Source organism: Mucor velutinosus (genome assembly GCF_035048745.1).
Source record: "Mucor velutinosus strain NIH1002 chromosome Unknown tig00001563, whole genome shotgun sequence".
Lineage (NCBI taxonomy): Eukaryota > Fungi > Mucoromycota > Mucoromycetes > Mucorales > Mucoraceae > Mucor > Mucor velutinosus.
In genome coordinates this window covers 3,160,901-3,177,450 of record NW_027041904.1, presented here as the reverse complement: position 1 = coordinate 3,177,450, position 16,550 = coordinate 3,160,901, and the positions used below count along the sequence as shown (strand labels likewise).

At 40.9% G+C, this 16,550-nt stretch overlaps 6 protein-coding genes across 6 annotated transcripts; all 6 read left to right on the top strand.

Annotated features, from left to right (window-relative positions):
* Nucleotides 1–361: 361 nt before the first annotated feature.
* ATC70_009657 (uncharacterized protein) lies at nt 362–1,699 on the top strand (the record flags this gene model as incomplete). The annotated part of the gene is made up of 4 exons (XM_064828886.1): nt 362–462; nt 520–741; nt 807–1,416; nt 1,484–1,699. The coding sequence occupies 4 exons, from the start codon at nt 362–364 to the stop codon at nt 1,697–1,699; spliced, it is 1,149 nt and encodes a 382-aa protein (XP_064686088.1).
* A 1,401-nt stretch (nt 1,700–3,100) lies between these two features.
* ATC70_009656 (uncharacterized protein) lies at nt 3,101–5,569 on the top strand (the record flags this gene model as incomplete). The annotated part of the gene is made up of 1 exon (XM_064828885.1): nt 3,101–5,569. One exon carries the CDS (start codon nt 3,101–3,103, stop codon nt 5,567–5,569), a length of 2,469 nt encoding a protein of 822 aa, XP_064686087.1.
* A 301-nt stretch (nt 5,570–5,870) lies between these two features.
* ATC70_009655 (uncharacterized protein) lies at nt 5,871–6,285 on the top strand (the record flags this gene model as incomplete). The annotated part of the gene is made up of 2 exons (XM_064828884.1): nt 5,871–6,111; nt 6,167–6,285. The coding sequence occupies 2 exons, from the start codon at nt 5,871–5,873 to the stop codon at nt 6,283–6,285; spliced, it is 360 nt and encodes a 119-aa protein (XP_064686086.1).
* A 178-nt stretch (nt 6,286–6,463) lies between these two features.
* ATC70_009654 (Aa_trans domain-containing protein) lies at nt 6,464–6,955 on the top strand (the record flags this gene model as incomplete). The annotated part of the gene is made up of 2 exons (XM_064828883.1): nt 6,464–6,679; nt 6,737–6,955. The coding sequence occupies 2 exons, from the start codon at nt 6,464–6,466 to the stop codon at nt 6,953–6,955; spliced, it is 435 nt and encodes a 144-aa protein (XP_064686085.1).
* A 97-nt stretch (nt 6,956–7,052) lies between these two features.
* Nucleotides 7,053–7,833, top strand: ATC70_009653 (uncharacterized protein; the record flags this gene model as incomplete). Its single annotated transcript, XM_064828882.1, has 2 exons — nt 7,053–7,436; nt 7,486–7,833. 2 exons carry the CDS (start codon nt 7,053–7,055, stop codon nt 7,831–7,833), a joined length of 732 nt encoding a protein of 243 aa, XP_064686084.1.
* A 2,189-nt stretch (nt 7,834–10,022) lies between these two features.
* Nucleotides 10,023–15,140, top strand: NEP1 (18S rRNA pseudouridine methyltransferase; the record flags this gene model as incomplete). The annotated part of the gene is made up of 1 exon (XM_064828881.1): nt 10,023–15,140. The coding sequence occupies one exon, from the start codon at nt 10,023–10,025 to the stop codon at nt 15,138–15,140; it is 5,118 nt and encodes a 1,705-aa protein (XP_064686083.1).
* Nucleotides 15,141–16,550: the final 1,410 nt, after the last annotated feature.

Below are 16,550 nucleotides of genomic sequence, written 5' to 3'. Positions count from 1 at the left end.
TGCATTCAAGACAAGATTGCATTGCAGTTAACAGATTCAACTAGAATGGCATGGTTGTTTTGTTAAAGATGAATGAGCATCATCAGAAGGTAATGAGGCAAAACGAACGGTGTACCAATTATCTCAAGTCCAATGATACTCTGCCTGCTTTTTACTTTGCACCTCTCTTTCTCTTTTAAACGCTCTCCTCAGCTATCTGCTGCTTGTTCCTCTTCTCTCTCCCTCCTTTTCCTCCATTCCTTTTATTCCTCCTCAAAATTCAAGTTTAAACTTTTCAATTTTCATGCTTCATTCCGATTTGCCTCTTTCTTTTTAAATTTATCTCATATCAATCAAAATGTCTCGTTGCAATCACAAATATATGGAACAGGGTCGATGTTGGGCTGATGGTTGCTCGTACTGTGCTCATGAAACCAAGTTTAGTGGTGTATGTGTAGCTTGTAGTCATGTAGATGAAGCTGAGTAAGTTTTTGTTCATCCCAAGAGGCCAACAAATAAGACTCATCAAATAACAAACAGGTGGCAGCAAGCGAAACAAAGAGAAAAGGACGATTTAAAGAGACTACGAAGCGACAAGAAGCTATCGTTGATCATTGATTTGGACAACACATTGATGCACGCAACTGCTGTATACGACGTAGCCGAATGGATAAATAAACAAAAGCGTAGTAAAACCAACAAGTCTCGGGTCAAGGATGTGTTTACAACTGCAACCACCAACAATTTCTCGTTTAAATTGCGGTAAATAGAGAAAATCAATAATGCAAATGTTTACTGCGAAAATAAAACTCATCACATGAACATAGGCCTGGATTGTACAGATTTCTTATTCGCATATCTACCATGTACGAATTACATGTGTATACCATGGGCAACAAAGCATACGCCAAGGTCTTTCTCGACAGAATAGATCCTGACCGCAACTTGTTTAAAGGAAGTGTGCTCACACGAGATGGCAATGGATGCATTCTCAAAAAGAAGATCAGTAGAATATACCCAACGGATCGTACACAGGTGCTTATATTGGACGACTCTGCCAATGTTTGGGATGACAGCCCCAACCTTATTCAGATCAAACCTTACACCTATTTCAGAAACGTAAAAGAGCTCAATGCTTTAGCTTACGCTGCACCCACCCAGAATCAGTATTATTCGTTTGTAAATAGCTATACATCCACCAAGCAAAGCACCTCGTTTCATCTCGAACAAGATGAATTTGATCTGGATAACACGGATGCTGATTTTGCGGTACCTGCATTGCCGCCACCATCACCACCTGTTGAAGATTTCAGCAATCAGTTCTCTATTTCTTCAGCCCATTGTACAAAACAACCTGATGTTTTTCTCGACAAAAACATTGCTGATATTATACCCGAAGAAATAGAAACCGACGATGCTTTGGACCATGTCGGCAAGGTGTGTAGGATGTGTGTAAGGTTGTGATTGTACATCATATGTGAATTGACACGACATTAATATTTAGATCTTGAAGGATATCCATTCTATTTATTTCACTCAACTTGCGTGCAACAAAGAGCCTGATGTTGTGGACATTTTGCAGTCTTTATGCACAGAAAAGGGAATCGCAACGCTGAGAAGAAAGAGAAGTGCAAGCAGCTTTGAGCCTGATTTCATCCCGAACAAAAAGTGCAGCTCGATTTGCCGTTCCAATTCTTCTACCACATTGACAATACCATAGTGTTTCAAAACTTATTCCTCTAGGCATTAACACATGTCTGCCAATTTGTATGTGTAGGGACATCAAGAGAGCTTTCATAGTAGTTTTATGTAAATAACGGGATGATACCACATTTTCAGTGCGTGCAGATGAATCAAATAAAGCTCAAGAGCATGATTTTCATGCAATAAACCTGTTCATATTGGTACAAAAACTGCAGTGTGAAGCTAATTCAACCGTGGAAATACCATATATCCAATCTCAGAATTGTGCTTTGAAGAAACGATTTGTTGATCCATAACTAGAGTGCACCTACCGTATCGCAAATCCTCAGGCATATACTGCGGAGGCAGGCAAGGACTCTCGCACTCAACACCACCACAAATACGCAGCCAAGATTTGCAAGATTTCATGTTAATCATTCGGACGCTATTTATCCAGCAACTTCCCGATGCAACTTTCTGTAATACCTCAAAAGAGAACTGGGATCTTTGGAAAAAAAAAAAAAAAAAAAAAAAAAAGATGGTGTTGTGGCACTGATAGATATATATATAAGCTTTCACAAGTAAACCATCCACTGCGCTTTTAGACATGTTACATTTGCTGTGCCAATGTCTCTGGCTATAGGCATCTGGGACTTCCTGGATCTCAATCTTACTATAGCCTTACGTAAATCAAACGTGATCTTGCGTCCCCAACTAATTTGGCTCTTGTATGACAATCAAACATCTTAAAATAGCAAATGCTGTCTAAATTTTTTATACAATGAGGAGCCTCTTATCTTGCGATGAGTGTCCATGCATTGCTTGATTCATTTGCTATGCCTTGGGTGTAAATGACCAGCTATCCACAACAAAGTTGACATACCAAACCATGCTCCCACACAGAGAGAAAGGGTTTTAGATGCGTGTCTAAATATCGAACCATCAAAAAGTTTCAGTTTTATGCGAAAAAAAAAAAAAAAAAAAAAGTTTTTTTAAACACTAAATCAATCAAGGAGCTCCGGGTAATTTTTGGCTCAAGTGGGCGCAACAAATGGATGCCGCAGTGTGTCTGTGTGTGTGTGTGAATATGTGCAAAAAGGCAGATTCAAGCAAGAAAATTGATTTTCTTTTGTTCACACCAATTTCATTTATATAACAAAATGGGTATGTAATCCATCCTACAGCAATACAACATCCATCCATCTACTGGATATACAGATGGATGCTGCTAGATGACTACAGATGACTAACTGATGCGTTCTCTCTTTTCTATCATATATACATCACTATCTCTGCACATTTGACACTCTCTAGTTGTAAGTATAGTTTGCATTAATACGGATATCTGGGCAAGAGAAACTCAACATATGCTGCTCTATAGAATTTCACAATTGAAGAGATCCGTGAATTGATGGACAAGGTTACCAACGTCCGTAACATGTCTGTTATTGCTCACGTCGATCACGGTAAGTCTACTTTGACTGATTCCTTGGTTTCCAAGGCTGGTATTATTTCTTCCGGCCGTGCTGGTGAAGCCCGTTTCATGGATACCCGTAAGGATGAGCAAGAACGTGGTATTACCATCAAGTCCACTGCCATCTCCATGTACTTCAAGATGGAAGATGAGGATGGTCTCAAAGAAATCAACCAAAAGACCGATGGTTCCAACTTCTTGATCAACTTGATCGATTCTCCTGGTCACGTTGATTTCTCTTCTGAAGTTACTGCTGCCCTTCGTGTTACTGATGGTGCCCTCGTTGTTGTGGATTGTATTGATGGTGTCTGTGTCCAAACCGAGACTGTCTTGCGTCAAGCTTTGAACGAACGTATCAAGCCTGTTATCTGTCTTAACAAGGTTGATCGTGCTCTTCTCGAACTCCAATTGGACAAGGAAGAACTCTACAACTCTTTCTCTCGTACCATCGAATCCGTCAACGTTATCATCTCCACCTACGTTGATGAGGCTCTCGGTGATTGTCAAGTCTACCCCGAAAAGGGTACCGTCTCCTTCGCCTCTGGTCTCCACGGTTGGGGTTTCACTCTTCGTCAATTCGCTACTCGTTATGCCAAGAAGTTTGGTGTTGATAAGCAAAAGATGATGAACAAGCTCTGGGGTGAGAACTACTTCAACCCCAAGACCAAGAAGTGGACCACCAAGGGTACTGATGCCTCTGGCGCTCAACTCGAACGTGCCTTCAACATGTTCATCTTGGATCCCATCTACCGTCTTTTCGATTCCATCATGAACTTCAAGAAGGATCAAACCAAGGTTCTTTTGGAGAAGTTGGAGGTTAACCTCGCTTCTGATGAGAAGGATTTGGAAGGTAAGGCTCTCCTCAAGGTCGTTATGCGTAAGTTCTTGCCCGCTGGTGATGCTCTTTTGGAAATGATCTGTATCCATCTTCCCTCTCCCGTCACCTCTCAAGCTTACCGTTGCGGTCAATTGTACGAAGGTCCCGCTGACGATGAGTGTGCCATTGGTATCAAGGCTTGTGACCCCAAGGGTCCCCTTATGCTTTACGTCTCCAAGATGGTTCCCACCTCTGATAAGGGTCGTTTCTACGCTTTCGGTCGTGTCTTCTCTGGTACCGTCCGTGCTGGTATGAAGGTCCGTATTCAAGGTCCCAACTACGTTCCCGGTACCAAGACCGATCTCTCTATCAAGTCTATCCAACGTACTGTTCTCATGATGGGTCGTAACGTCGAAGCCATTGAGGATTGTCCCGCTGGTAACATTATTGGTCTTGTTGGTGTTGATCAATTCTTGGTCAAGTCTGGTACTATCACCACCTCTGAGGTCGCTCACAACATGAAGGTCATGAAGTTCTCTGTCTCTCCTGTCGTCCAAGTTGCTGTCGATGTCAAGAACGCCAACGATCTCCCCAAGCTCGTTGAAGGTCTCAAGCGTCTCGCCAAGTCTGATCCTTGTGTCCTTACCTTCACTTCTGATTCTGGTGAACACATTGTTGCCGGTGCCGGTGAACTCCATCTTGAAATTTGTTTGAAGGATCTTGAAGAAGATCACGCTCAAGTTCCCCTCAAGACTGGTGACCCCGTTGTCCCTTACTGTGAAACTGTCACTGCTGAATCCAGCATCGACTGTCTCTCTAAGTCTCCCAACAAGCACAACCGTATCTACATGCGTGCCACTCCTTTGGATGAAGACCTCGCCAACGAGATTGATGCTGGTAAGATCACTGCCAAGGATGATTTCAAGCTCCGTGCTCGTGTCCTCGCCGACAAGTACGAGTGGGATGTCACTGAAGCCCGTAAGATCTGGTGTTTCGGTCCTGACGGTACTGGTCCCAACGTTATGGTTGATATTACCAAGCAAGTCCAATACCTCGGTGAAATCAAGGATTCTTGTGTTGCCGCTTTCCAATGGGCCACCAAGGAAGGTCCCGTTGCCGAAGAGAACCTCCGTGGTTGTCGTTTCAACATTCTTGATGTCACTCTTCACGCTGATGCTATCCATCGTGGTGGTGGACAAATCATCCCCACTTGTCGTCGTGTAGTCTACGCCTCTGTCATCACTGCCACTCCTGGTATTCAAGAACCCATCTACCTCGTCGAAATCCAATGTCCCGATTCCGCTATTGGTGGTATCTACTCTTGTCTTAACAGACGTCGTGGTCAAGTCTTCTCTGAAGAGCAAAAGGCTGGTACCCCCATGATGACCGTCAAGGCTTACTTGCCTGTCAACGAGTCTTTCGGTTTCACTGCTGATCTTCGTGCCGCCACTGGTGGTCAAGCTTTCCCTCAAGCTGTCTTTGATCACTGGCAACTCATGTCTGGTAACCCCATGGAAGAAGGTAACAAGGTCTACGATATCATTCGTGCCGTCCGTAAGAGAAAGGGTCTCAAGGAAGATATTCCCGGTCTCGAGAACTACTACGATAAGCTTTAAATGGCTCATCAGTCAGATCAAGGGGAAAATGGAGTGGAATTGTAAAGAACATCTATTGCCATTTTGTTACATAAAGTAAAATATATATATAGTTAAAAAAACATTGAACGGATTATAATTAGTTTATATAAAATTAAATTTCATTTGCATTTTATTATCGTCGAAATCAACATGGTCTTTGTAAATTCCAACATTGTGGAGCACTGTCAAAGATTGAATATCCGTCTTTGAAATGTGTGTGATTCTGAATAAGCCTCTGATAATGCTTTTTTTTTCTCCTTTTCCTCCAAACAAAACCAACATGAAGATTCCTGGCATCGCGACAGAACGCTTGTCCTCCATATTCTCCAAACAATCTCGTCTGACACAGTCAACAGACGCATTCAATGTCAAGGCCATCTACAATGAAACCAAAGATCTTAACCGTGTTGCAATCATTACAGGAAAAAAGAAAATTGGCAAATCAGCAGTGCACAGAAACAGAGCTGATCGTCGCATCAAGTCAGCATTGCAGACAATATACTCCAATCTCAAGATGAAAGGTAAAAAGTGAAAAATAGCGTGGTGCTCTGTATCTCATGCTGCCATCCTTGCTAGGCTATGATTTTCTGTTCTTTTCCAAGCCGCCAGTCATCACTCTACCCTGGAATACATTGATGGAGCAAGTAAAAGACTCAATGGCTACACTTGAAAAGAAGGCAGCAAAGAGAAAATGAATATGTTATGATGAATAGCGTGACGGAGTCATTGTGGCAATGGACATGGCTAGCGAACTCATTTCGTCATTGATGTAAGGTAGGAATGGCAAGTGGCTTTCAATTTGCTCAGCGAAAAAGTAATCAAGAGTGTAAATTATGCGATGTTGCCTTTCTTCCTGCCAAACAATCACCGAGAATGCACCCAGGCACTGTAATTCGATTCTGCATCCTTTCAAACGACCTACCTGGACAAGAGCCGTCCATGGTCATCGATACCATTGAACGAGAGCTTGCACCATCCACCCAAATACGCTTAGGAAGATTTACAACGATTACTGACGAAAACGACATTCATTTGAACTCAAAAGTAGTTAGTAGAAGACATGCCAAAATCTACGTAAAGAAGAGCAAGGTAGAATTATTAAAGAACATCAGATGCATCATGTGTTACTAAAGCAATGCACTACAGCTGCTCATCAAGGACACTAAATCGAATTTTGGCACCTATGTCAATGGCGTTCGTTTGGCCAAAAAGAAACAGGTATCAGTTCCTCATAAATTAGAGAGTGGAGACATCGTGCGAATTGGAAAAGACTTTCATGGCGGAATCAAAGAGAATCAAAGAGGTGTTCTTATGCGTATAGAAATAGATCCACCTGCTTCGACTACCATGATGATGACACCCTGAATATACAGCTTGTACCACTTGAGCCGCAATCCGCTGCATTTTATCAATCCCTTTTACCCATACTTTCACACTTTGCTTCTAATAAAACGTATAAATCATGCTCTCTTTCTCAGATATCGATAATATAGACAATGCGTCTATAAATACGGCCTTTACAGATAACAGTACACTCGTAGATCATGATAGCACATACACTGTTCTTGATGACGATACAGCTACGCTTACAAATAAGGATTTGGGCTTTTCTAAACAAAAACTCGCAGAGCCTATTGCCATTAAAACTGATTTGCCATCCATACAGATTAAAGTAATCGGCATGAATGTGCATCCCAATGAATCAGATAAAAAGCTAATGTATTCGACCATCATATCTGTAAGGCACATCATCCGCAGAACAAGAGAAAATGCTATCAACGACCGGTACAAGGAGATAAGAAAGATTGAAAAGAGATACACTGATTTCGTGAAGCTCCATTCTGATGTAAGTGATCTGTGAAGAAAGAAATTGATACTAACACCATATTTCATAGCTCACGACGCAAGGATTCGACCAGTCATTACCCAGTGTCTATAAACTAACCAACAATTCGCCAATCAATTGCGATAAGCGTATTCTCCAGTTGGAATTGTATTTCCAGCAAGCCATAGCATTCACCAACACAAAGGATCCATCTTACCTAAGTGCATTCTTAAGCTCAAATATTTTTGACGAAACCAAAGTGAATCCAAGATCGTCCAAAGAGGGTGTATTAAGTAAATACAAAGGGTTCCTTATCGGTGGATGGAAATCAATGTATTTTGCTCTTGAAGGTACAAAGCTGGAATACTATTCATCCGTAGGTGTATCTTACAAACCAGAACATGACTCGAAATTGTAACAATTCAAAAAAAAAAAAAAAATAAGAAAAGAGGCAAGCTGCTAGGGAATATATCGTTGGCGCTAGGTGATATCTATCCACAAAGATTCAATTATGCTGATCCGGATCCAACAACAAATTGTCGACATGGGCTTGTCATCCGTGTAATAGAAAAGAGAGGCATCACAAATCAGTATGTAGAATATCAATTTTGCGCATTTACAGATCAAGATCGAGATGAATGGGTCAAGTTGATGGTTAAAGCCAGCAGAGATGTTGTTGAAAAGAAAGAGGCATTAAATACAGTTAATACTCCCTTGTTAAGCAAATTGGCGGGCGTTAAGAAATGAAAGAATATCGCATGCTAGATGCAGAATAAATACAAATAGAAGTAATCCTCGGCGCTAATATTTGTTGAAACATTTGCAAATGGATAACTGATTATGGCTATGTATTGGCTGAAGAGTATGACTTTAGGGAAGGTCTCCAACAACAACTTATGTTGAACCCACTCATACTGCACTGTTCTTGAATTCATGGTCGATTACCCTAAACCAAGACATCTCATATTGCACCGTAGAAGTAACAAGGGAAGCCTTTCCAAGTGCTGTAGTAGCCTCTCGGAACTTTGACAAACCACCTTTTAAGAGTGAAAATGACCAGTCAACAGCAGTGAAATAGATCCAGAACCGCATCAAATGTGATTTGCTTCTTTTTTACGCAAATGAAAAACGAAGTAAGAGAATCCAAATGCAAACCGTTCGACGAAGCCAAGCTAAAGGAACGATTGCGTAAAAAGCACTGCAACGGCAAGAAGACAGAGTTTACCAAGCTCGAAACTGACATCGAGCTTCGCAACACAAAGCAGGTCAGGTTGAACAGAAATACCATGTCAGGAAAATAGTCAACATATCCAAGCATTCAAAGTCAAGCTTTGATATCTCAACTGTGTGGTACGTATCTTCTTATCGTACGTTGAAGACCAAACATCTTTATTTGAACGAAAGGACGACGAGAGCAAAACCAATGGAGAACCCATTGAATCGAGGAGGAGCAGAATTTCAGTTAGCCTTTTGCAAGGAATGGTATCATGAGCATTCAAATAGAACAGCATTTAATAAATAACAGAGTCGTTTTTTATTACAGGTAAGATCTTCCACAGGGGTAATACGCAAAAGAAAAGTTTGACAACTGCATTGTTTATAAATATAGACTGGCAATACGTAAATCAATAATTTTTCGTATCAGGTAAAAGATAGCAACGCATGACAGTAAAACGTGGTGGAAATCCTTGATAAAAAAAAATGCATGTTTGGCGGGGCATTTGGTACTGGCAGGACCCTCTATCCAATGCACTAATGTAGCGTCTATTAAATGATTTCCTCTACAAAATACATTTAAAAAAACATCGCTCACATAAAATTATTTAATGGACGATGAATTCAATGATTGTTTTTGTGCCAGAAGGGCTACAAGTGTCTATAAAGATTAAGGTATTCTTGATGGGTAGATATGTCTGTGTTGTGCAACAACATGGACAAGCTATGATAATCGAAGCGCATCTCAGTTCTCTAAATGCTGAGGTTCACCAGATGTGATAAGCGCTGTACAAGACAAGTTGCTACTTCGGCATTCAGAACTTCGTATAAATAGGATAACTCTTGTCTTCATCAATAAATCTTTAGTTTTTTGCGTATGATCTTATTCAAATAAGTCTTTTCTTGTTTTTGTAATATCGAACATTTTTTATAAGCTGCAAATTATAATCCTTTTATTCTTTATGCTTAACAATTGCACCTTATATTACTGTTGTGCCAGAAGGGCTACAACTGCCTATAAAGATTAAGGTATTCTTGATGGGTAGATATGTCTATGTTGTGCAACAACATGGACAAGCTATGATAAGTGAAGTGCATCTCAGCTATCTAAATACTGAGGTTCACCAGATGTGATAAGCGTTGTACAAGATAAATTGCTACTTTGGCATTCAGAACTTAGTATAAATAGAATAACTCTTGTCTTCATCAATAAATCTTTAGTTTTTGTGTCTGATCTTATTCAAATAAGTCTTTTCTTGTTTTTATAATATCGAACATTTTTTATAAGCTACAAATAATAATCCTTTTATTCTTTGTGCTTAACATTTTTTAAGATCGTGTAAATCAGAATCTTCCAGATTTTAACCTACCTATCTAATTTAAACCAAAAATATGACTATGAATGATTCTACTGTATCTCCTGCAGAACAGAACAAGAGTTCAGATGTTCAAGCTGTTGGAAGCGAGCTTTCATACGGAGGAGCTGTAGAGCGACTTCGTCAGGAGGTTCATGGGTTGATCGCTGAAGTTGCGAACAGTGGGGACAAGTCGGACGAAGAGGTCGACGCTTTGAAGGCTGCCCTGTCAAAGAAGTGCTCTAACTTGGAGGCTATAGAGAAAGCTCTCTCTATGGTCACACCTAACCAGAGTCCTTCCCAAGTAACAGTGGTTAGTCAAGGTGCGGCTAATAGTTCAACTGTACCTGATGATCTTCCTTTGTTTCAATGGTTTGGACGTGTCAAAGATGAAAAAAAGGAAGTTTTTGCCAACATTGAGGAGTGTTGTCGCCGGTTTTCCGATAAGTTGAGCAGTTGCACGCTTGATCTTGACGAACACTGGTATCGTTTGCTTCCTCCTTGTCTTCCCGGCGATCTTCGCAATTGGCTTGATGAGTTTGTGAAAGCATCTGGCTCCACTGTGTCTTGGGCTACCTTGAAGGGAGCTATCATCGGTCGTTTTGGTACACCAAAAGAACAGCTCAGATTCGAAAGAATTAGGGAGTTTCTTCGTTGTACTAAAGGAAACGAAGAATCCGTTGATGGTTTCGTAGAGCGGTTTAAGACGTTGAGAAATAGAGCTGACATCAGTGATAAGGGTGTCGTAGCGATGGTGTTTTTTGACGCTTTCCCCAAGGTTACCGCTAGGTTGCTAATGGTTGCTATGAGTCAGGCACCAGAATCGTCATTTTATGACATTGATTATGTGTCCTCTCTCGTGCGCAAGATGGATATGATGGCTATTGAGACGGGTCAAGAATCTTTGGGCTCTGTTTTTGATGGAAGAAAACGCGCTGCTGACATACCTGTTTCGAACGAAGCAAAGAAGTCTCGGTACGCACCTTCTTCTAGTGGAAACGCTTTTCAAAGTAGCTCTTCGTCGAGATCCAATGGTCCCTCGTCCAACTCTCCACGTTCTAGTGCTAATCGTTTTGGCAAAACATTTGCTGAACATGTTGCTGAAGGGACTTGCTCCAAATGTAACGGTCCTCGACCAAAGGGGCAGATGCATCACTGCAACACTGCTATTCGTACTGGTGGTGGTAACACCCATCAGGGCAATGGTGGTAAAAAAGTTTTGCGTGCCATGACTAAGAAACGTGGTGGCAAACATTCGATGGATGCTGCAATCCAAGCTGCTTTTCTCTCTGCTCGTGTCGATCGTGCGTTAGCTGAGAAAGGTGCTTCTTCCCCTGCTGTCTCCTCTGCTGAACAATCGGTGGATGATGTTGTCCTTGCTCCTTCTTCTGGTGATAGTGACAATGTTGATGTTGACCAAGATGCTGTGATGAGTGAAGCTCATGGTATCTTTGAGGATACTGACCTGGTGAATCGTGCCCAGTCTATTCTTCTTGAAAAAGAGATGAGTAGCATGTCTGTGGACGACGATACGCTACAAAATATATTTGCTCAGCAATGTAAGTTCGATGCTAGATTTAGTGCTCCACCTACTATGACCACCAATGCTATTTGTGTTCCTATTGTGGTTCAAAATGTCATTTGCTTTGGCTTAGTGGATACGGGTGCTACGTTTTCGTGCGTCACTGACAAGTTCTTTCAATTCTTAGGAGGAACCTCTCTTGCTGGATTTGAGGCTAATGATGATGATGAGAGCTTTGTTCAAATGGCTCATGAAGTAACGACTGTGCCTAGAATAGGTGCGGTACGTTTGCACATTAGCTACAATAAATCAAATAAAAACCATTTGTTTGAAGTATTTCCATTCTATTCTGAGGAAAACGTACCTGTGTTGCTTGGTATGGATATTTTGTCCAAGCTTGGCATTGGTCTTACGGGCTTGGTGAGTCAACATGGCTTTCAATCAGGTCCTCGTGTACCAGACCCTATTGATGATGGTATTACTCCAAACGCACATCCTTTTGGTAGTGAGGAAGAGAGACAGCCGTTTCTACTTGCACTAAAGGGGTTATTAGAAGAGAATTCGCGCATTGATATGAAGAATACTCAGTGTAATCTGCCGGATTCGATTATTAAGCTTGATACTAAACCAGGTGCTGTCGCTTGGCGAGCTCAATATCCTTTGCCTGAAGCTTATCGTGATGCTGTTGCCAAACAAATTCAGATATGGCTTGATGAGGGTGTTGTTGAAAGATCTGCTAGTCATACACGTTTCAATCATCCATTGTTGGTTGTAAAGAAAAAGGACGCTGATGGTAATTACACAATGTCTAAGCCTAGAGTGGTGTGTGACGTTCGTAAGTTGAATGCTATCTTGGAAGTGGATGACAAACAACAGTTACCTTTGATCTCTCATATCCATCAGAGCATTGGTACAAAAATGATTCATACTTGTCTCGATATCCATGCTTGCTTTACTAGCTTTGGTTTGGATCCAGAGCAAGCTCATAAAGTGTCATTTACTTGTCCCTTCACGAATATCCAATACACCCATAAAAAGGCTGCTTATGGAATTCGCCATGTCGGATCGGTGGTTGTACGCACATTGCAAACACTGCTCTCTGATTTGAATACAAGCTCTAGTTCTACTTCGTTTCCTACTGATGGTGATCACTCGGTTTCCTGCTATGTGGATGACATCTTATGCAGTAGTAATGGGAGCCTACAAGATCACTATGCGTTGGTTGCTGAGGTAATTCGTCGTTTAACCGATGCTAATTTGGTGCTCAATCCTGAGAAAGTCGTCTTCGCTCAGCGTAGTATTTATCTCTTGGGATGGAGCGTTATTAATGGTAAATTACTGCCTGACGGTAGAAAACTTACCAACATTGCAGATTGGCCGGCTATTACCACTGGTCGTCAATTGGCATCTTTCTTGGGTTTAATGTCGTACTTTCGTGCTGCCATTCCATGTTATTCTCGTCTGACTCGAGATCTTGATAGCTTGAAACAGTACAAAGATCTAACAGATGTTTGGAATGAGTCTCATACAAAAGCGATTGCCGACTTGAAGGATGCACTTACGATGGCACTTGTGCTGTCACCTCCTGATTTTTCGATTCGATTTCACTTGGCTACTGATGCTAGTTTAACTGCTCTTGGCGCGGTTTTATATCAAGTGGTCAACGATGAAATTCGATATGTAGGTCTCGTATCTCGTAAATTGTCTGTTTCTGAGCGTAACTACAGTACTACGAAAAGGGAATTGCTAGGGATTTGCTATGCCTTGGTTAAGTTTCATCGTTTTCTGTATATGCGAGAGTTTACCTTACATACGGACCATAAGAGTCTGATCTACTTGAATACACAGGAAGTCCCCAATGCACTCATGCTTGGATGGTGGGAGACCATTTTTTCTTATACTTTCGATATTGTGCATTTGCCCGGTGTCCTTAACGTAATTCCTGATGCTTTATCTCGACTTTACGAAGATTCGGATGCTGATGCTTCAGCACGACATCTTCTGGGGGGCAGGTACTATGCTGATGGTGGTGAAAGTGTAAAAAGAAAGAAAAAGGGTTCCAAAAACAAACTCAAGGTTGTCACACCTTCGCCTCCAATGAAACGTACTTTGGTCAAGACAACTAAGGCGTTACGATCTAATTCTTTTAGCAACCATGCACGCACTGCGGTAAACGCTACTCTTATCAAAGATGGCACCACCACAGCTGTCTCGCAAAAGCAAAAGGAATTCATATTGCGTACGCTTAGGTTTGCTGACTATATCACTCCTCCTGCTAATGAAAGAGACAATATGATCATTGCTCAGCATCTGGTTGGACATTTTGGGATCAAACATGTTGAAACTGCAATTCATCATGAAGGGTTTCACTGGGTGAACATTCGGAAAGACATAGAAAGAATATTAGCTGATTGTGACGAGTGTAACAGGTACAATATCGCTAGAGAGGGATATCATCCTTTCCGTAGTGTCAATGCAGCCCAACCTTTGGATCATTGGTGCATGGATCTCGGTGATATGGGTGTTACTAGCTCTTTCGGCAGCAACTTTCTATTTGTCCTTACTGATTACTTTACGAGATTTACTGTGATAAGATGCATTCCAGACAAGAAGGCTACGACAATTGCCAGGGAAATGCTTCAAGTTTTCTCACTTTTTGGATGGCCAATCAAGTTGACTTCAGACAGAGGCCTGGAATGGATAAATGAGGTGGTCCGTGCTATGATGGACATCAGTGGGATAGACCATCGCCTGTCATTAGGGTACAATCCATTGGGTAACTCGGTTTCTGAGTCATTTATCAAAATATGTAAGTTAACGACTATCAAGTTGCTAAAAGGTAAGAGGGATCAATGGGAGCACTTCATTCCGTGGGTGAATTACTGCATCAATGTCAAGTATGCTCGGCTACATAAATCTCGTCCGTATACGCTTTTGTTTAATCGTCAACCAAATGGTCTGGCTGATTACTCAAAGGTGGACTATTCCAAACGTTTGGAGAAAGCTGATAACAGACTCATTGACAAACGATACCGTTTTGTACAAGATGTTCTTATCCCGGCTATTTCTAAGCGTATTGTGGATACACAAAATGCTGATCATGCTAACTTTGCGAAGAAACATAAGGTCATTGCCGAACCCTATCCTATTGGTAGTAAAGTTATGATTAAAAATGTTCATCGTCAAAATAAGTTAGATGAACGGTATGAAGGACCTTATTTGATTCATAGTATAACCGATAAAGGTTCCTATGTGCTGGCTGACAAGACGGGTGCACTCCTTAGTCGAGATGTGCCTACCCATCATATCAAGTACCAAGTCGCTGCGAATCCTCAATCAATCACAATTGATGAATTCTCTGCAGAGCATTACGAAATTCAAGCTGTGATTGATCATAGAGGATCTCCTGGTAACTATGAGTATAAGGTAAAATGGAAAGGGTTCGATGATCCTAGTGAAGATACTTGGGAGCCTGTGAAAAACTTTGATTCGGCCAAACACATTGAGTTGTATTGGGCTCGAAGAGAAGGTGCAAAGGCTGCTGGTAAACGTAGGTTAGCTCCTCAAACAGTTAACTGGCGAACTATTACTACTCGCGAAATTGGTCAGAGTGGTAGATCAAACAGGTCTTAAATGGCTACTAGCATGATGGGATCAAGTCTTTTCCTTACATTTTTGTCCTATGAAAGGTTTTTACACAAGGTTTTTACTGACTGATCTCGGATGCAGTGTCATTTGGTAATTATTTATTGGAAAGTGCTTTATGTGCTATATTGTCATGATGTTTTGTAATCTGAGATTACGAAATGTCCACAAGAAGTACCTGAATCTGGGGGGGCAATGTTGTGCCAGAAGGGCTACAACTGCCTATAAAGATTAAGGTATTCTTGATGGGTAGATATGTCTATGTTGTGCAACAACATGGACAAGCTATGATAAGTGAAGTGCATCTCAGCTATCTAAATACTGAGGTTCACCAGATGTGATAAGCGTTGTACAAGATAAATTGCTACTTTGGCATTCAGAACTTAGTATAAATAGAATAACTCTTGTCTTCATCAATAAATCTTTAGTTTTTGTGTCTGATCTTATTCAAATAAGTCTTTTCTTGTTTTTATAATATCGAACATTTTTTATAAGCTACAAATAATAATCCTTTTATTCTTTGTGCTTAACAATTACTTTTGAACAAAGAAGGATTTCAATTCTTTCCATTCAAGTACGCTTTTATTATTACAAAAGACAATATCTTATTAAATGGCAGACCAACAGAAAATCAACTAGTTATAGACCGTTTCTCTTTCAACCCCTCAGCCAATCAAATCGCTTGAAAACTCCGCTGACCTAAAAAAAATTTTGCGAGGGTTTCCCCCTGTTTTGATGTGAGGCAAAATTTTAAGCTCCGCTGTATATAGCAATATAGCTGTTACTATCATCAAATTTCCCTCAGGCGCTAGAGCATGCCCTACTTACACCATCTAGCTTTAGATTCTGGCGTTGAGACCCTCAATCATCACTAAAGTAAGTAGTGATAACCAAGTGGAGACAGCCTATCTCCCTCCTAGCCTCGGATAAAGTCTTGTTGAGCTTCAGCGATAGGCACATCCACCACAACGTAAAAAAGGTATGCTCCAAATGAAACATAATAATAATAAAAGTAAGAAGAAAAGTACATAATACTCTAAGAGCATAGTAGTATGTAGGCAAAAAAGAGACACTCACACGAAGCGAGCCAAAGAAAAGTATTACAATTACAACATCAAAGATGTTTAAAAAAGCTCGTTGTTGTTGCAAAAAAAATGCATGCATGAGCAACGTGCATGGTAGTAATAGTCGGATGTAAAGCAACATGACACAAATACGCACAACTGCAGAAGCAACAGTGGTATTATAAGTTTGCGATACAGCATAATGACTAATGTTGTTTCATATAAAGTTACAGAGGAAACACTACCAACAAAAGAAAAAGAAGAAAAAAAACGCAACAACGCAAGCATCATGAATGCATTATCACGAAAAAGGAAGCAATAATATAAGCGTTCA